Source organism: Fukomys damarensis, unplaced genomic scaffold (genome assembly GCF_012274545.1).
Source record: "Fukomys damarensis isolate Sample0158 unplaced genomic scaffold, DMR_v1.0_HiC HiC_scaffold_37, whole genome shotgun sequence".
Classification (NCBI taxonomy): Eukaryota; Metazoa; Chordata; class Mammalia; order Rodentia; family Bathyergidae; genus Fukomys; species Fukomys damarensis.
Genome location: NW_022900949.1, coordinates 49,825,823 through 49,842,039, shown reverse-complemented (window position 1 = coordinate 49,842,039; position 16,217 = coordinate 49,825,823). Strand labels below are relative to the sequence as shown.

At 34.0% G+C, this 16,217-nt stretch overlaps 1 protein-coding gene across 3 annotated transcripts in view; it reads left to right on the top strand.

Moving 5' to 3' along the window:
* The window catches only part of Stag1 (stromal antigen 1), a 366,592-nt gene that overhangs the window by 157,472 nt on the left and 192,903 nt on the right, over window positions 1-16,217 (top strand). For all 3 annotated transcript variants that reach the window (XM_010625514.3, XM_010625515.3, XM_010625516.3), the window contains one exon: window positions 3,332-3,428. In XM_010625514.3, coding sequence (XP_010623816.1) covers window positions 3,332-3,428 — 97 coding nt within the window. The remainder of the gene's footprint in view (window positions 1-3,331; window positions 3,429-16,217) is intronic.

Below are 16,217 nucleotides of genomic sequence, written 5' to 3'. Positions count from 1 at the left end.
CCCCTCCTCCCCTTCCCATTTACAAACACTTTATTTCCATTTTTTCATTTTCTCATGGTTCTCATTTTTTTCCCAATACCCCTGCCTTCCCTTCACCCCCTCTCTCCTCCCCTGTTTACAAAGACTTTTTTTTCCATTTTTTCCTTTTCTCATATTTTTTCTTTTCCCTTTTTTTCCCTTCATCTCCCCTTCCCACTTCCCCTACACCGTTGGCCCTTTTCTTTGTATTTCACATTATCAGTTATACAATTTGGATCTTGCTTACACTTTTAGCTTTTCACACCAGAAAAACTATTTGGTAGTTTAGTATTTTAAATATATTCAGTTATCCACAGAGCTTGCCTGCATTTGTTTGTTTGTTTGTTTTTGAGACAGGATCTTGCTTTGCAGCCCAGGCCAGCCTCCAATATACAGTTCTCCTGCCTCAGCTTCCAACATGCTAGGATTATAGGCACGTACCATGTCAGGCTATATTTATTATTCTTTATGTGATGTGTGTCTGTTATTCTTTTCTCCCCTGAATATGACATCTGTCCACTTCAAGCTTTTTCTCTCCCCTAAAGGCTTACACCAATTTGATTATGGGTGCTTTATGTGACTGGCTGACTTGCTGGCCTTTTCCTCCCCTCCTCCCCTCTCCCCTCCACTTCACTTCCCTCTGCTTTCCCTTCCTTCTACCCCCTCACCCCTTCTTCAGTCCTTATCCCAGTCAAGGCCCTCTGTACTCCCAAAGTGTCCATACTTAGGAGGCTTCTTATAGATACCAGTCTGCCAATCCAAGAAAGGCTCTCTGGAATTTAGTTCTTTAGGTTTTTGTCCCTATACTTTTCTGAGAGCTTTTAAGTACTATAATTTTATTTATGGATAAATAACCAATGTCATCAATATTTATTAATAAACTCCCTTTCCTCCTAAAATTGAAATATCTCCTTTGTTATATTTGGAGTTTTCTGTAAATAGTTCTAAACTTTGTTCCTTTATCTTATCTATTTTGTATTTAAGACGTTTGTAGTAAATTTTAATGTTTGTAATGCAAGTTCCAACATACCAGTCTTATTCAGAATGTTTTGTTTGGGCTTTTCATATAACTGTTAGGAACATAAACTGATTCTGTAACTTTGAGAATTGAAAATTTTTGCTGTGATGTTGAGAGTTGCTTCACAATTCTGTGCTTTTGTAGAAATGACTTCCTTGCTTTGTGCCAGTTTAGCTAGATCACCATGCTTTTTGCCTTGGGCTCAGAGTTTTGAAAGTCATTCTTGCCTTGCTCTCATCATGCTGAGAGAATTCATGACATTTGCCACGTTCTTTAGCAGAGTAGGAAGTTAAACAGATAACTGTGATATTCTTGGTTTCTTTAACCTTCTTTTTCCACTGTAATCTTTCTCCAGCTTTTTGTTTATTTTTAATACAAAACCTCCAAGACACTATTGTGATGACATAGGAAGACAGTATTGTATTTAAAAAGTGTTTGACCATCCAGCTTGGGTTAAATGTAAAGGACTGAAAATACTTAATATTGGTGAAGATGTGGAGTACCTAGAAATTTATTTATTGATCATACATTGTTGGTTAAAGTATAATTTATGATACTTATTCTGGAAAATAGTTTGACATAACCTGTGTAAGCATTGACAAGTGTATCCTTTGTATTAGCCAGTCTGCTACTGGTTATATATAAAAGAGTAAAGAATGTATATGTTAATCAAAAGATATGTATAGTTATGTTCCTAACAGTTTTGCTTGTAATAGCCTTAAATTGGAAATAGCATTCATGACCTTCAACAGTATAATTAGGAACATAGTACATTGTGATACATTCATAAAAGGACATTGTACCCAACAGTGCAAAACAGGAATGACTGATTTGGAAAACAATGTGGCTGATGTTACTGATATGTGGCTTAAAGGAAACACAAAAGATGGTACTGATTCTATGAACTTCAAAAACATGTCAATCTAATTTACTGTAATAGCAGAAGAATAATAGTTACTCTTCGGGTTAGAGATGATTACCTATGCGAAAGGAGTACGAGGGAACATGTTTTAATATTGGAAATGTTTTATAATTTTCTTAAGTTATGATTACACAGCTGTTCATATTTGTAAAAATTCATCACACATTACAGTTTGTAAAACACAAATGAAGTTTATATTTTTTAAAAGTTTATTTGATTTTTATACAGTTACTCTGACTCTTGCCTACCACTCTTACCCCAGAAAATTCCAACTAATCCTTCAACCTGGAATGCCAACTAGAATCACATTATAAGGCTCACAAGTTGGGAAGATTTAGGCTGTATAGAGATAGGACTATACCCCCCCGCCCAAATTCAGAACATGATACTGTTTGTAGTCATTTTTTTTTTCTGTAACCTTTTGGGGTTTTGTTTTGTTCTCGTTTTGTTACTAAGGTCTGTACCTTTCTCTAACTTATTCTGAGGTATTTTTAAATTGTGAACAAGCTACTCTTCTATTTAAGTTTTATAGTTGTTGCCAGAATTAAAAAGTTATTCTTTACATTTATCTTTTGTCAGTGATCTTGTCAAGTTGACTCACTTAGTTTTGACTCAGTTTAGTAGACTTAGGTTACTTGTAGCAAAAGACAATTGTTTTTCCTTGTATTTTACTAATAGTTGCATTAAATAAACACTTCAAGCTTGTGTTGAACGGTTAAGGGGGTATTCTTAGGGCATTCTTGTTCCTTTGTTTAGCTGAAGTATCTTTTAAATATTCCAAAAACAAACATATTTTAGTCTTTTTTTATTTTCTTTGAGTAGAATCCATCTACCCAGTTTTCCTAGAATGTTTTGAAATTGGAACTAGATACAGAATTTTATCAGATGCTTTTTTGAAACCTAATAATAAACTTTTCGCTTTACTCTGTTGATAGGTTCAATTATTTGGATTCCAAGTGTTGAACCATTCTTATGTTTCTGAAAAAAAAAACGCATTTTGTTATATATGGTGTGCATTCTTTTATGCACTATTAATGGATTTGGTTTTTTGAGAAAGCTTCTAAGTGAAGTTGGATTTTTTTGTGTTATTTTTTGGAATATGGTTCCCATATTATGATTTACACTTAATATTGAGCTTCATGGGATTGGTACAGTTTTGTTTTATTGTGTTCTGTTGTCAACAAATCTTTGGGACCTAATTATTGGCCTTTTGAAAAAGACAATTTTTGCTTTTATTTGGCTACAGATAAATAGTCGCAGGTAAGTAGTTTTCTTGTTCAAATAGACCCACAGACACATAGACCTTTTAAAAATTTATTTGCTATAATATAAAAAATTTTTGAAGGTTTCATTTTTATATTTTTTTTCTGCAGTCCGTGGTGGATGACTGGATTGAATCATATAAACAAGACAGGGACATCGCACTTCTGGATTTAATCAACTTTTTTATCCAGTGTTCAGGATGTCGAGGTACAGATGTTAAAATAAATGGTGTACATTGCTCCTGTCCGTCCAGCAGTGTGACTTTTACCTCATCTACACTATATATCAGTCATATAATACTAAATTAAGTGCTAATGTTTTTCTGATAAAGCATATGATTGGTAAATTATTTTAGGGATACCTGTTTTTGTTCTGGTTCAGTTTTGTTCTTATAAAATAGTAGATTTCAGTGATTTTTGAGATTTTGGGAGGAAAGCTGAAATTTACCTTTATGAGTTCAAGTTTTAGATAATCTTTTATCATTTTTACTCATTTGTATGTATGCTTCCTGGTAGGAACTATGCTAGCTACTAGCATTTATTATTTCATATTTTTGCCAGTATTTTTATACTTATAAATACTTGAAGTTCAGTGACTATTTAGGACATGAGTTTCAAAATTGGGACACTTCAACTTATCAGTTGGAAAACTAAGAAAATTTACTAATATAACATTATATCTTGTGGGATTTTTTCCATCTTAATAGGTAAATGCTAGATATTTTTTTCCTCTAGAATAGGTGAATCCTGACATTTAAAAATTGCACTCTGTGGGGGAAATTAGTTGGTAAATCATGATTTCTCAGTGAGAAGAATGATCTTTTATTGAGATCATGGATCAAATTGATTTCTTGAAGGGCTGGGGATTTAGCTCATTGGTTCTTCCACCTGCCTCACAACCCCTATATTCCCACCGCCACCCCCCAAATTGATTTCTTGAAGATTTGCTTATTTATGTTAAAGCTATTACTTGTTGTATTAACATGAGTTTATCAAATATTTATAGTGGATTTCTGTACCAGATACTGAGCCCTGGTATACAAAGTTTATTATGGCAAATGTGCTGAACAGAAAGTATTAATACTATTTATACTAATTTTTTAAATATTTTATTTATTTTTAGTTTTTGCTTTTTTCAGACATTGTCTTGCTGTGTAGTTCAGGCTGATCTTGAACTCACTATGTAGGCCAGGTTGGTCTGGAAGGTGCAGTGATCCTCCTGCCTCAGCCTTCTGTTTGTGGGATTACAGGCATGTACCACCATGCCTGGCTGTATGTTATTTTTAAAGGAATTGTTGTAAGGAAGAAAGAATAACATGCAAATAATTTAGTGAAATGTTATAAGAGTATTATAAGACTGGTTATTACTTAATGACTGCTTAATATTGCCAAGCTGTGTGCTTTTATATATACATTAGCTAATTTAATCCTTTTGTTTTAAGCAGTTGTGATATTTGTTTTATAGAGTAGGAAATTGAAATTAAAGGTTTTAGGCAAGTACATCTGGGATTATGCAGTTAGTGCTGAAATCAAGATTTAGTGAGGCTGTCTTTCCAATAATAGTCTTGTGTCCATAACCATATGACAGTATCAGAACATTAGGAAGTAACTGCTGATCCAGCGTAGGCAATGTGTTTCTGTGTGAATGTGGGGAGATTGTAAAATAAAACACCACCACTAAAAATACCATCTCAGAAAGCAAACCTTAAAATGAGAAAAGGGAGGATAGAAGAGAAAGGTTAAAGGTAACAGAATGTACAAAAAAGACCTTCAGGAAAGAAAGATTGGTACACTGCATGACACAGAGAGCTCTATAATGGAATCTTGGATCAGAGAGACTGTTAGGGAGTAGTATATTAGGTTATTTAGAAGTAAATTTATTGTACAGTGGTAAAATGTGTAAGGCAAGCAGTGATGATGTACTACACATACATTATTTCATTTGGTCTAACAGTTCTGTTAGATTGAATTTTAACTTAAAAATTGGAAGTCTTTAAACTTTTCCTTTTGAAATATATTCTCATATTTCAAAATGGTTTTTGTTATATACTAAAAGTCTTAGCACTTCTGCCTTCTTATCTATCTCCATATAGTTAACAACTAGATTACACAATATTGTTTATCTTCCCCTTTGTCTCTGTCAGCCATCATCTAATCTGTATACTTACATGTCGAAAGATATATATTTAAAATCATTGCAAACTTTTATATATATATATATATGTATGTATATGTACAAAAATTTAACTACTTTTAGATTAGCAGACTTTTGTCTGCCTAAATAGGTTGCTATTATAAATAATATAATGAGGATAGGCATATATTTGTTTATAGAAGAACATCTATAGTTAAATGTATGTATAATTGTGTTCTATATTACCAAACTTCCTGCTGTAGGGGTATGCTTCCTTTTATTTCCATCTGTAATGTATTAAAATGTTTCTTTTTAGCCCATTCACCAAAACATATTTATCAAATTTTTAGATTAATCTTAATGATTTAAAATGTATCAGTATGTTTTCATAAGTGATGTAAAATACACATAACTTATAATGAAATATTTTAGAATGTAATTAGCATTTAGTATATTCTTAATGTTGTGGAATTGTCTTAGTTGGGTTGGTATAATGAAGTATTGTCAATTGGGTACTATATAAAAAATACAAATTTACTTTTCACAGTTGTGGAGGTTGGCAATCCAAGATCAGGGTGCCAGCACAGTTTGGTTCTGTTGAGGATTTTTATCTAGAATATAGACTGCCATGATGAAAAGAATGCAGAAGAACTCTCTAGGGTACCTTTCATAAGGTCACTAATCTTCATGACTTCATTACTCCCATAGACCTTGCCTTTTAATACCATCACATTGGGCCCTAAGATTTCAGCATAAGAATTTTAGGAAAATACATGCATTTAGTTTATTGTACCACTAATAACCTCTTCTCTGTTGTATCAACTTTTAAAGTTACCTCAGAATAATACCCTTGTTCCATATAGTCACACCTCATTTCTTTATCCTGCATCTCTCTCCAGCTTTCATCTGCATTAATGTCCCTATGGATTTGCCTATTTTGGTCATTTTTTTTTTTTTTCGGTTTTTTTGAGACAGGGCCTCACCTTATAGTTGAGATTGACCTGGAACTCACTATGTAGCCCAGGCTGGTCTCGAACTCACAGCGATCCTCCTGCCTCAACCTCCTGAGTGCTGGGATTACAGGCATGTGCCACCATGCCCGGCTCATTTTATATTTTTAAAAAAGACTTTTCACTTACTATTTTTGAGGTTTATCCAAGTTATAGTATATGTCATATCTGTTCCTTTTAAGGCTGAATAAAATTTCATTGCATGTAGATACCACTAATCTTTATTCATGTGTTCATGGTTATTCAAGTGGTTTTTACTTTTTTTTTGCTACTATCAATATTGCAACTGTTAGAATTTATGAACAAGTCTTTCTGGTATAAATCTCTTAAGAGTGAAGTTACTGATAATTGCATTTAAACTTTCAGAAATCACCAAACTTTTCTATAGTGAATCCATAATTTTATATTCCCATCAAGAATGTGTGAGGATTCTCATATTTCCACATCCTTAGAAAAAGGATGTATTTAGATATCTATCTCTATTAAATATTAGATATCTATCTATCTCTGTCTGTATCTGTCTGTCTGTCTGTCTGTCTGGAGAAAGCAAGCGTGTGCCAGCTAGCTATGTAGTTCAGGGTATCCTTGAGCTCACTTACATAGCCCAGCAGGTTAGCCTTGAACTCACTCACTGTAGTCTTTCTGCCTCAGGCCCCTACATGCTGGTATTACTAGCATGTGCCGCCACACCCAGCATATGCTTCTTATTTTATACCTTTCTGATGTTAAACATCTGGTGGTTTGTGAACTGCTATTTCATTATAATTTTAATTTGTATTTCCTTCATCTTTTCATCTGATAACTATTTGTATAGTTTCATTGATACATTGTGGATTCAGGCAAGTCCTTTGCTTAATTTAAAATTAGATTATGCATGTTTTGGTTGATGGATTATGAAAGTTGTGACTGATTTATCCTATTTTCTAGTTATCATCAGTTCCTTAACGCCATCTTTGACGCACACAAGGTTAACATTTTACGAGATCCAACATCTATTCTTTTTCTTTCTTTTGCTCATAAATTATGCTATCAAATCTAAGGCTCCATTGCCAAATGCAAGATTGTGAAGATATTCATGGATTTTCTTCCAGTGTTTTCATAGTTATTAATCGTTGGTTAATATTGATACATAGGATAATTTTAATTTGCATTTCTCTTATGAATGAGTTTTGAATGCCACTTTGGTTTCTTTTTGTTTGTTTTTGGTACTGGGGATCAATGTTCGGACCTGGCGCTTGTGAAGCAGGTGGTAGAACCACTGAGCTAAATCCCTGGCCCTGGTTTCTGTAATTCTGTAATTACTCTCTTCCTATCCCTTGCCCATTTTGTTTTGACTAACTTCATAGTTCTTAAAAAGGCATTTGACAAAATGGATCTTACAGCATTTTGATTAAAGAAGAATAGACGAGTACTTTCTAAATATGATTAACTAGAAAGTATACTGCTTTTCACATCTGTGGAATATAACAAAAGTTAAGATACAGACTTAATTCTTATGAGACCTCAGTAAATAGATCTAAAACAAAGAAAACATGTTCACTTTATAAGAAGGGATTTTACAAATGACAAGTACATTTAAACACATCCCCTCTCTTATCCTGTTGGGTAAAATTATAACACTGTTGATGAGGCTGTGAGGAAAAACAAATATTATTGCATTATTGGTTGGAATACAGATTGGTACAGGTACCTCTTATATTAAAATATTTGCTAGTATCTAACAAAACTACACACAGATTTATCTATTGACCCCACCACCCTCTTCCTGGGCTTTTGCCATGAAGATAAATCTTTGTCAATAAGAAAATAAGTATATAAAGTTACCCAGTGTAGTGTTATTTATTTTCTTTAAATTTTTTATTTTTTAGTGTAGTATTATTTATAATTGGAAAACATTTACAACAATATAAATACTCATATATAGGATAGTGATTGAATAGACTGTGGTGTTACATAGAGTTTTATGTCACTAAAAAAATGAGGAATATTTCTGTTAATTTATACATGGAGATTTCCAAGATTTAAGGATTTTGTGAAGTGCAAAAAACACCTAAAATGTTCAACTTTATACACACACACACACATGTAACATATACATGTATGTATATATTCATGTATACACCAAAGAATAAAATTGAAGCTGGCCATGATGGCATTGCCTATAATCCTAGCACTATAGGAGGCTGAGGCAGGAGGATCTGGAATCTCACCCAGCCAGGGCACTTTCAAAACTTTGAGACCTTGTCTGAAAATTTAAAAATAAAAATTTTAGAAAGGGGCCCATAGCATATGAAGGCCCTGCATTCAATCCATAGGGGTAGTGTTTGTGTGTATGTGTATGTGTGTATCCCCCAAAAAAGAATATCCAGAGGATAATGAGAATGATTACTCACTGAAAAGGTATGTGTGAATGAAGTGGAAATTTGGAAGGGACTGGGGTGGGACAATTTACTCATTTTGAATATACTTTTCATGTAGTCTGACTTTTGGTACTAATATTTTACATACTAAACAAAAATAAAAATTTCAGATTTCGAGGTACAAATCCTAAAATTGAATGCAAGCATAACAAATAAAACTGTCTATTCCTGACCATAAACCAATTTTTTAAAAACAGAGATTTTTTAAGCTGGGGATGTGGCTCAACATTACTTAGCATGTACTCAAGTGTGTAAAAATATTAACCCTTATAATTTTCAAAGTCAGTACTCAGGCTATAAAACTCAGGTTGGAAGAGGGAGAATTTGATGAAGAATGCAGTGTTCACCCACTCAAAATATATTAAAGAGACATGAAATCCACTATGTACAATGGTTAAAATAGACACTTTACAGTGTCGAAACCTAGTAAAGCACTGTCTTAGCCAAATGAAGGAAGCAAATATTGAGGGATTATAGAACTAATTAATAGCATGTGCTTTCTGAAATGTACTTAGAAAAACCCAACATCATTTCTAAGATATTTTTGCTAGAAATATATAGTTGAAATCTGTTCATGAGGAAACATCAAACAAGCTGAAATTGAAATATATACTTCAAAATAACAATTTTGTACTAAAAAAAAGTATCATGAAAATGCTCAAAAATATTCTTGCTTGAGACTTACATGATAAGTGAATGCAGTATGTGATCTTATAATTTCTTTGACAACTAGATGTGATGGCACATGCTGATCATTCCAGCACTTGGGGAGGCTGAGGCAGGAAGATTACTAGGTCAGGACCAGAAATAAAAGCTATACAGTAATTTCTTTTGACATATAGGACATTACCAAGACAAATAACAAAATCCAAATTAGTTTTGTGGACTATAACATCATACTTGTATCAGTTGTCTTTTAATTCTGATCATTATACTATGGTTGTATAGTAGATTTTTTTGTTTGCTAGGATAAGTATACACTGACATATTAAAGAAAAATGGACATGATGTCTGCAGCTTACTCCAGGGGAAAAGAGCATGTGTATGTGAAAAGCTGACGGACAAAACCAGATATAAAATGTTTGTGTCTGAAGAATTTGGGTCAGGTTAATTTTGGGGATGCTTTAATGTTTATGTTAGTCTAAAATTATGTCAAAGTAAAAATAGGGGGTGTGTCTTAGGGCTGGGGATGCAGGTAGGAATACTTAGCATGTGTAATGGCCAGGGTTGGATCCCCTCAGCATGAGGGCAGGAGAGAGGAAAAAGTTTTAACTGCAGAGCCAGCATCTTGCTCAAAGGATAGCAGTAGAGTTGATTTCATTGTCAAAATAAGTATGCCAACCCACACAACAGCGTTCATTTTAATGAAGATAAAACCCAAATAAATAAATATAATCTCATTTTAAAAATAACATCGAATGTTTAAGAAACTCAAAAGGATCAGCTTGTAAAACTAATATAAGCAATAAAGTAAGTCATATATTAAGCCAGAGGTCTGTGAATATGTATACAGTCAGTTAAAAGATACAGTGGAATTTCCTTTTAAAGACAAGCAAGGGAGGGGTATCTTTTAGGTCTACTCCTGTCAGTGATAATTTGTACCAGGATGAATTTCCTGTGCATCAGAAGTTCATGTGCAAGCTGTGCATGGTGGCAGATAACCTGTAATTCTCAGCTATGGAGGAGACTTCATGAGTGAACAATATGAGCAGTCCTTCAATTATTGTCTCCAGTATCACTATCTCTTCACTTTGACTCTTAAAAAGTTTAGTATTTGGTGTTGGTTTCCGCTTTAGTTATCTTGCTTATATAAGTGCCCCTAGTGGCCTCCCTAACTGCCCACACTTTGTAGTCTCTTCACAAAGTCAATTCATTTGAACCTTCTAGAGTAAAATCTGTTTACTCTTGGAACCCCCAGTCAATATAGACTAACTATGGGATAATATTGAGTATCAGTGGAGAAATGGTGGCAAAGGAAAACTTGATTGAAACCCTGTTGACCAGGGCTGAGTAGCTCATTGTCAAAGTGCTTGCCTATCAGGTGTAAGTCCCTGGGCTTAATCCCCAATAACATAAACAAAACAAAAAAAATTTTATCCCAGTGTTGTATACTGAAGCTGCTAGGAAGACTAAATAAAGAACCATTGGATATATTCATGAAATTTTGCTTGACAAAATGAAGGCATGTTATCAGTGTATTCAAAATATTATTGTTAAATACACCATATTGACATAGGCATGCGTATATTTAAGTAAGTATATAACTAATTTCAGAAATGTAAATTGGGCTGTTTATAATTTCTGTTAATGGTTGTAATGCTTTTAGTTAATAAAAAGTCTATTTGAGAATTGGTGGTTAGAATTAGCCTTCTTTCTTAGTTGGTTTTTAGCAGTATTTCTCTTTTGTAGCATTTGTATCTAACAGGACTTCCAAATGCCTAAGGCTTTTGTTTATTGGAGTGCAGGGTTGCCAGAGAATTAACCTAGCAGTAGATGATCAAAGAATTTCCTGAACTTTGCTACTTTATGGGCCCATTAGCATCTCAGCAATTTTTTTTCAAGACTCCTCTAGGCAGAAAGCAATAGCTGGGTGGGGGATTTAGCTCAGTGGTGCTGACACCACCTTGCAAGTACAGACCAGGTCCTGCGTTCCATCTCCAGCCCGCCCCCCCCCAGCCCCGGCAATAGCTAATAGTTCCTTTCATGGAGTAGTTCTATCCAAACTACAGTGATACCTCAGTTGTGGAAAAGACGGCCATGTCTGTGTGTGTATGGCAGAGATGACTGTGGTCATGTTTGTCACCCAGTGCAGAGTTTGGAAATGAAAATAAAATTTTGCTAAAACACTTGTTTGCAAACCAAATTGTTCACAAACAAAAGCATCTGTGAGGTACCATTGTGGCATTTGTTTATGTCTTAGTAGCTGTTAAGAAAAGTGCAATACATAATTGAAAGAAAATAAAAACTGTATTCCACTCGTACATAATCACAATTATTTAGTAATATATAGAGAGCATAGTTTGGGCACCAAGACTTCAACTAATAACTAATTGGTAGTTAGTATATAAGTAGCCTAACTGCTATGTCCCTTTTTGGGATGATTTTGAGTACCCTGGCATGCTGTTAGTCTCCCGTTATCTACAGTAGTAGTTGGTTGACTACATAATACAGTTTGTATTGTCTGCTTTTCTTTCTTTGTTTCGTGTCCCTACCATATTGCCTCCTACATAAATTCCTTGCACTACTGTCATTATTTCAGTATCTGCATTAGGCATACAGAAACTTAACAAGTGTTTTTTTGTTTTGGTACTGGGGATCGAACACTGATCCTTGCGAGGCAGGTGGCAGAACCACTGAGCTAAACCCCTGGCCCTAACAAGTGGTTTATTATGGGTTTAGTACATATTAATCAGTATCCTTTGCTGAATCTATTTTAATTCTTACCTTCTCACATGTGCAGAATATATAAATAGTTCAGTATGTTCCAAAATAACTTTTAATTGTGACATACAACGTAGCAAACTGAAAAAATATGTATGTAGAGGCTAAATGATATGTATGTTATGAATCCTAGTGCTTTTGACTCAGGTCAAGGAAAAAATTATTGCCAGGATTTAAGAAGCCCCCCCCCCTTGTGTGTCCCTCTTTATTTCAACCATCTTCATTTCCCAAAGTGATAAATACTATCTTGATTTTACCATAAGTGTCTTTGCTTTTCTTTATAGCTGTATTGTCAGTGAATTTATCCTTAAACAAAAAATTTAGTTTTGTCTCTTTTCCTTCTCTAAGAATTTAACCTCTTTTATTTTGCTTTGTTAAAACGTTATAGGATTTATCTGTGCTGCCTATACTATAGTTATTTATTTTATGCAGATGACCCAGACAGTCCTTTGCTGTGATGGGCTTTCCTGTGCACTATAGGACAGTTGGCAGCATTTTTGCTCTGTATCAGTGTTTTAGTTACTTTTCTTGTTGCTGGGAATACCCAACAAGTAACATTAAAGTATGAAAGATTTGTTTTAGCTCACAATTTGTAGAGGTTTCAGTCTGTCTGGCTCCAAAGCAGGGTGGCATATTAGAGCGGTATCATAGAAGAAAAAAAACACGAAAGGCAGAAGGCAGGAGGCAGCGAAAACAGCAAGCAAAGGGCAGCCCTCTTTTCTGTCCCTTATATTCTATCCAGGCTATATGCCCTTAGGGCAGGTAGCACTTTTACCCAAGGTAGGCCTTCTCATTATCCACATGCAGAACTATGCCAGACCAACCAGTGTACTAATTTAGTAATCACCCATTCTTAATTCTAGCATCATACACTCTAAATTCAGGCACCCCTGAAAAGCCCCACCTATGAGCACCTGAAACATTGGTGTGACATACAGATAAAAACAAAAACAGCAAGTTAATGGCAACTTTTTAGAGATTTCAGTGATAACAAAGTTTCTGGGAACTTGTGTCATAGGTTGGTCGCTACTGCTCTATACCCTTTAGTTATCAGTAGCACATTTCTCTATCCCCATCTTACGGCAGCTTGGGTGCCTGCAGAAAAATGGCCTTTATTGAGAACTACTCAATAAAATATCTATAACATGAATAATGAGTTTATTTATTCTTCCTTACTACATCAAACTAAAAAGATGCACAGCAAAGGAAGCAATCAACAAAGAGAAATAGTAGCCCTTAGGATATATGCAAATATTTGCAAAGTGTATCACATCACGAGTGAATTTCAGAAGTATATGAAGAACTCTTATACCTTGGCGGCAGAAAGATTAACAACCTGATTATAAAATGATGAAAGAATTTGAAGGGCTATCTATTGTAAAGAAGACATACAAATACCTTTCACAGAATATGAAAAGATGCTCAGTGTCACTAATCATTGAGGAAATGCAAATCAAAAACTCAGATACTATCCTCACATCTGTTAGGTTAGCTTTTATCAATAAAACAAAAGACAACAAGTATTTACAAAGATGTAGACATATTGGAAATCTTGTATACTGTTGATGGGAATGGAAAGTGATATATGAACTATTGAAAACATCAAAAATACCTTAAAAAATTAAAAGTAAGACTACCATATGATTTTTCAGTCTCACTTTGGGGAACATAGTTGAAGAAAATGAAATTACTATCTTGACACAAGATTTTGTACTCCTAGGTTCATCACCGCATTTTTCACATTAGTCACATTGTGGAAATTAGTGTCTTCAAAGGATGGATGGTTAAAGCAATGTGGTATATACATACATACAAAGTATTATTGAGCATTAAGAGAAATTCTGCAGTATGTGACAGAACTAATGTGGATAAAGCTGGAGAACATTATGCTAAGTGAAACAAGATAGTCAAAAATTCTACTCATAGAACCTATGTAACACAGAAGCAGAGTAGCAAGATGATTGTCAGGGTTGAGAGAAACTAGGAACTGCTGGGGAGTTACCAAATAGTGTATTTAAAGTTTTCATAATGCAAAATGAATGAGTTCTTAAGATCTGCTGTACAAAATTATGCACACAGTTAACAAAGTTAATATTTACTGTACACGTAAAAATCTGTTGACTTAAATAAAATACATTTTTAAGGTTGAGAAAATATGGTATAGAAGAGCTAATTAGACGTAAAAAATAGCGCATTCTCTGATGTTCTGATTGTGATCCTAAAACAGAAAAATCATGTTAGTTAACAACAAAGGAAATACAATGAAAGATGGGTTTCTTTTATCAAGAATGTTACCAGTATTGCCACACTAATGTTAGAAAGTAATAGTAGGTTTGAGTAGGTATCTTGTGAGGACTCTGTTCCATGTTTGTAACTTCTTTGTCTAAAACTGTGCTAAAATGGCAATACAATTTTGAAAATAATTATGAAAATCTAGTTAAGGAAATTTCTTTGATACTAATATACTAATCCTGCCAGTTTTATTCTCATCAATTATATAAACATTTGGTAAAAAGGAAGTGTTATTCTGTGCAAAATCTAAATTGACAGTGACTTCGCAACACATGAAAAAAATAGAGAAACTTTAATAAAATAAACATAAGCCTCTCAAGCACAAGAGCTGGAATTCAATCCCTGCTAGCAAATATAAAAATAAAATAAAACTAAACATGAGATTATTTGGGACATGGGTTAAAATAACTGTGAAGCACAAGTTGGAGGAATAGTACTTTGTCATTTAATTGCAATTTGAAAAGAAACTCCTGTAATATCTTAATCCCAAATATGTTAATCTTAAATTATGTAATTGGACATATATACAGTAGTTTCTAGTAAGATACTTGAGAATGAAAATAGTTGCCTACTTATTTAAGGATCCCTCTAACATGGACAAATCCAAATTCCCTTGTCCTTTTTTCTTCCCTATTTTGAATCCTAAAACATGATTCTTCTTTTATTTGAAAGAATCCAGCTGTTTCTTCTCTTTATCCCGCAGCCTTTCTTTTTCCATATTATGCTATAAATACGGGAATAATCTTTTCGGAATTTTTCATTATTACCATTATTATTTTTCCCACTCTTTTTTTCTTTTGGTCCAGCTTTTTGAGTCTTGCCTTGTATTGTAGCCCAAGCTGACCTTGAACTCACAGTTATCCTCCTACCTCCTCCTCCTGAGTGTTGTAATTACAGGTGTGAATCACCATGCCTGGCTTTCCTTCAGTTCTAGTTTTTTTTTATTTGTTTGTTTTGTTTTTGTTTTTGGTACTGGGGATCGAATTCAGGACCTTGCACTTGCAAGGCAGGCATGGTTACCTTCAGTTCAAAATGACCGGGTTGTTTGTTTTTTTCCCATTAAGTTTATTGGTACATTTTAGGTGTACAATACAGTTACATTCATCATTGGGATCTTGTACCTTTACATGATGTATCTTGGTTCTTATTTTTTCCCCATTCCCTTGCCTTCCCTTCACTCTCTCCACTCTTCCCTGTTTACAGAGACTTTGTTTCCATTTTTTCCTTTTCTCATGTTTTTTTCTTTTTCCTTTTTTCCTTTCACCTCCCCCTCCCACTTCCCCTACTCCTTTAGTCCTTTTCTTATTTTCCATTCTTTCGTTAATATTTATCTGTAATGGATAATTATTTCCCTTTTGAATTATTGAATTCCTTTAAAAACTTAAGAAAGTTGGCACTTTCACAAAAGTATGTGTGTGCAAATTTTGATTAGTTTGACAAGTTTTGTGGTACTTAATCCATTTGTTACAGTATGAGAAATGCTACCTGTCATACTACTGTTATCAATAGAATTAAGGTAACAGACAAGTATTTTATTGATTTTTATTTACATAACCATTATGTACATGTAGGCACTACGTAGTTATTACAGTATGGTGAGTAGGTCCATGTACATGACACAGCTTATTATTTTTTTTAATCATGTTCCCCACTTTCCCTGTTTCCCTTCTCTCTCTCTTCTCTCTTAATCCCCTTCACTT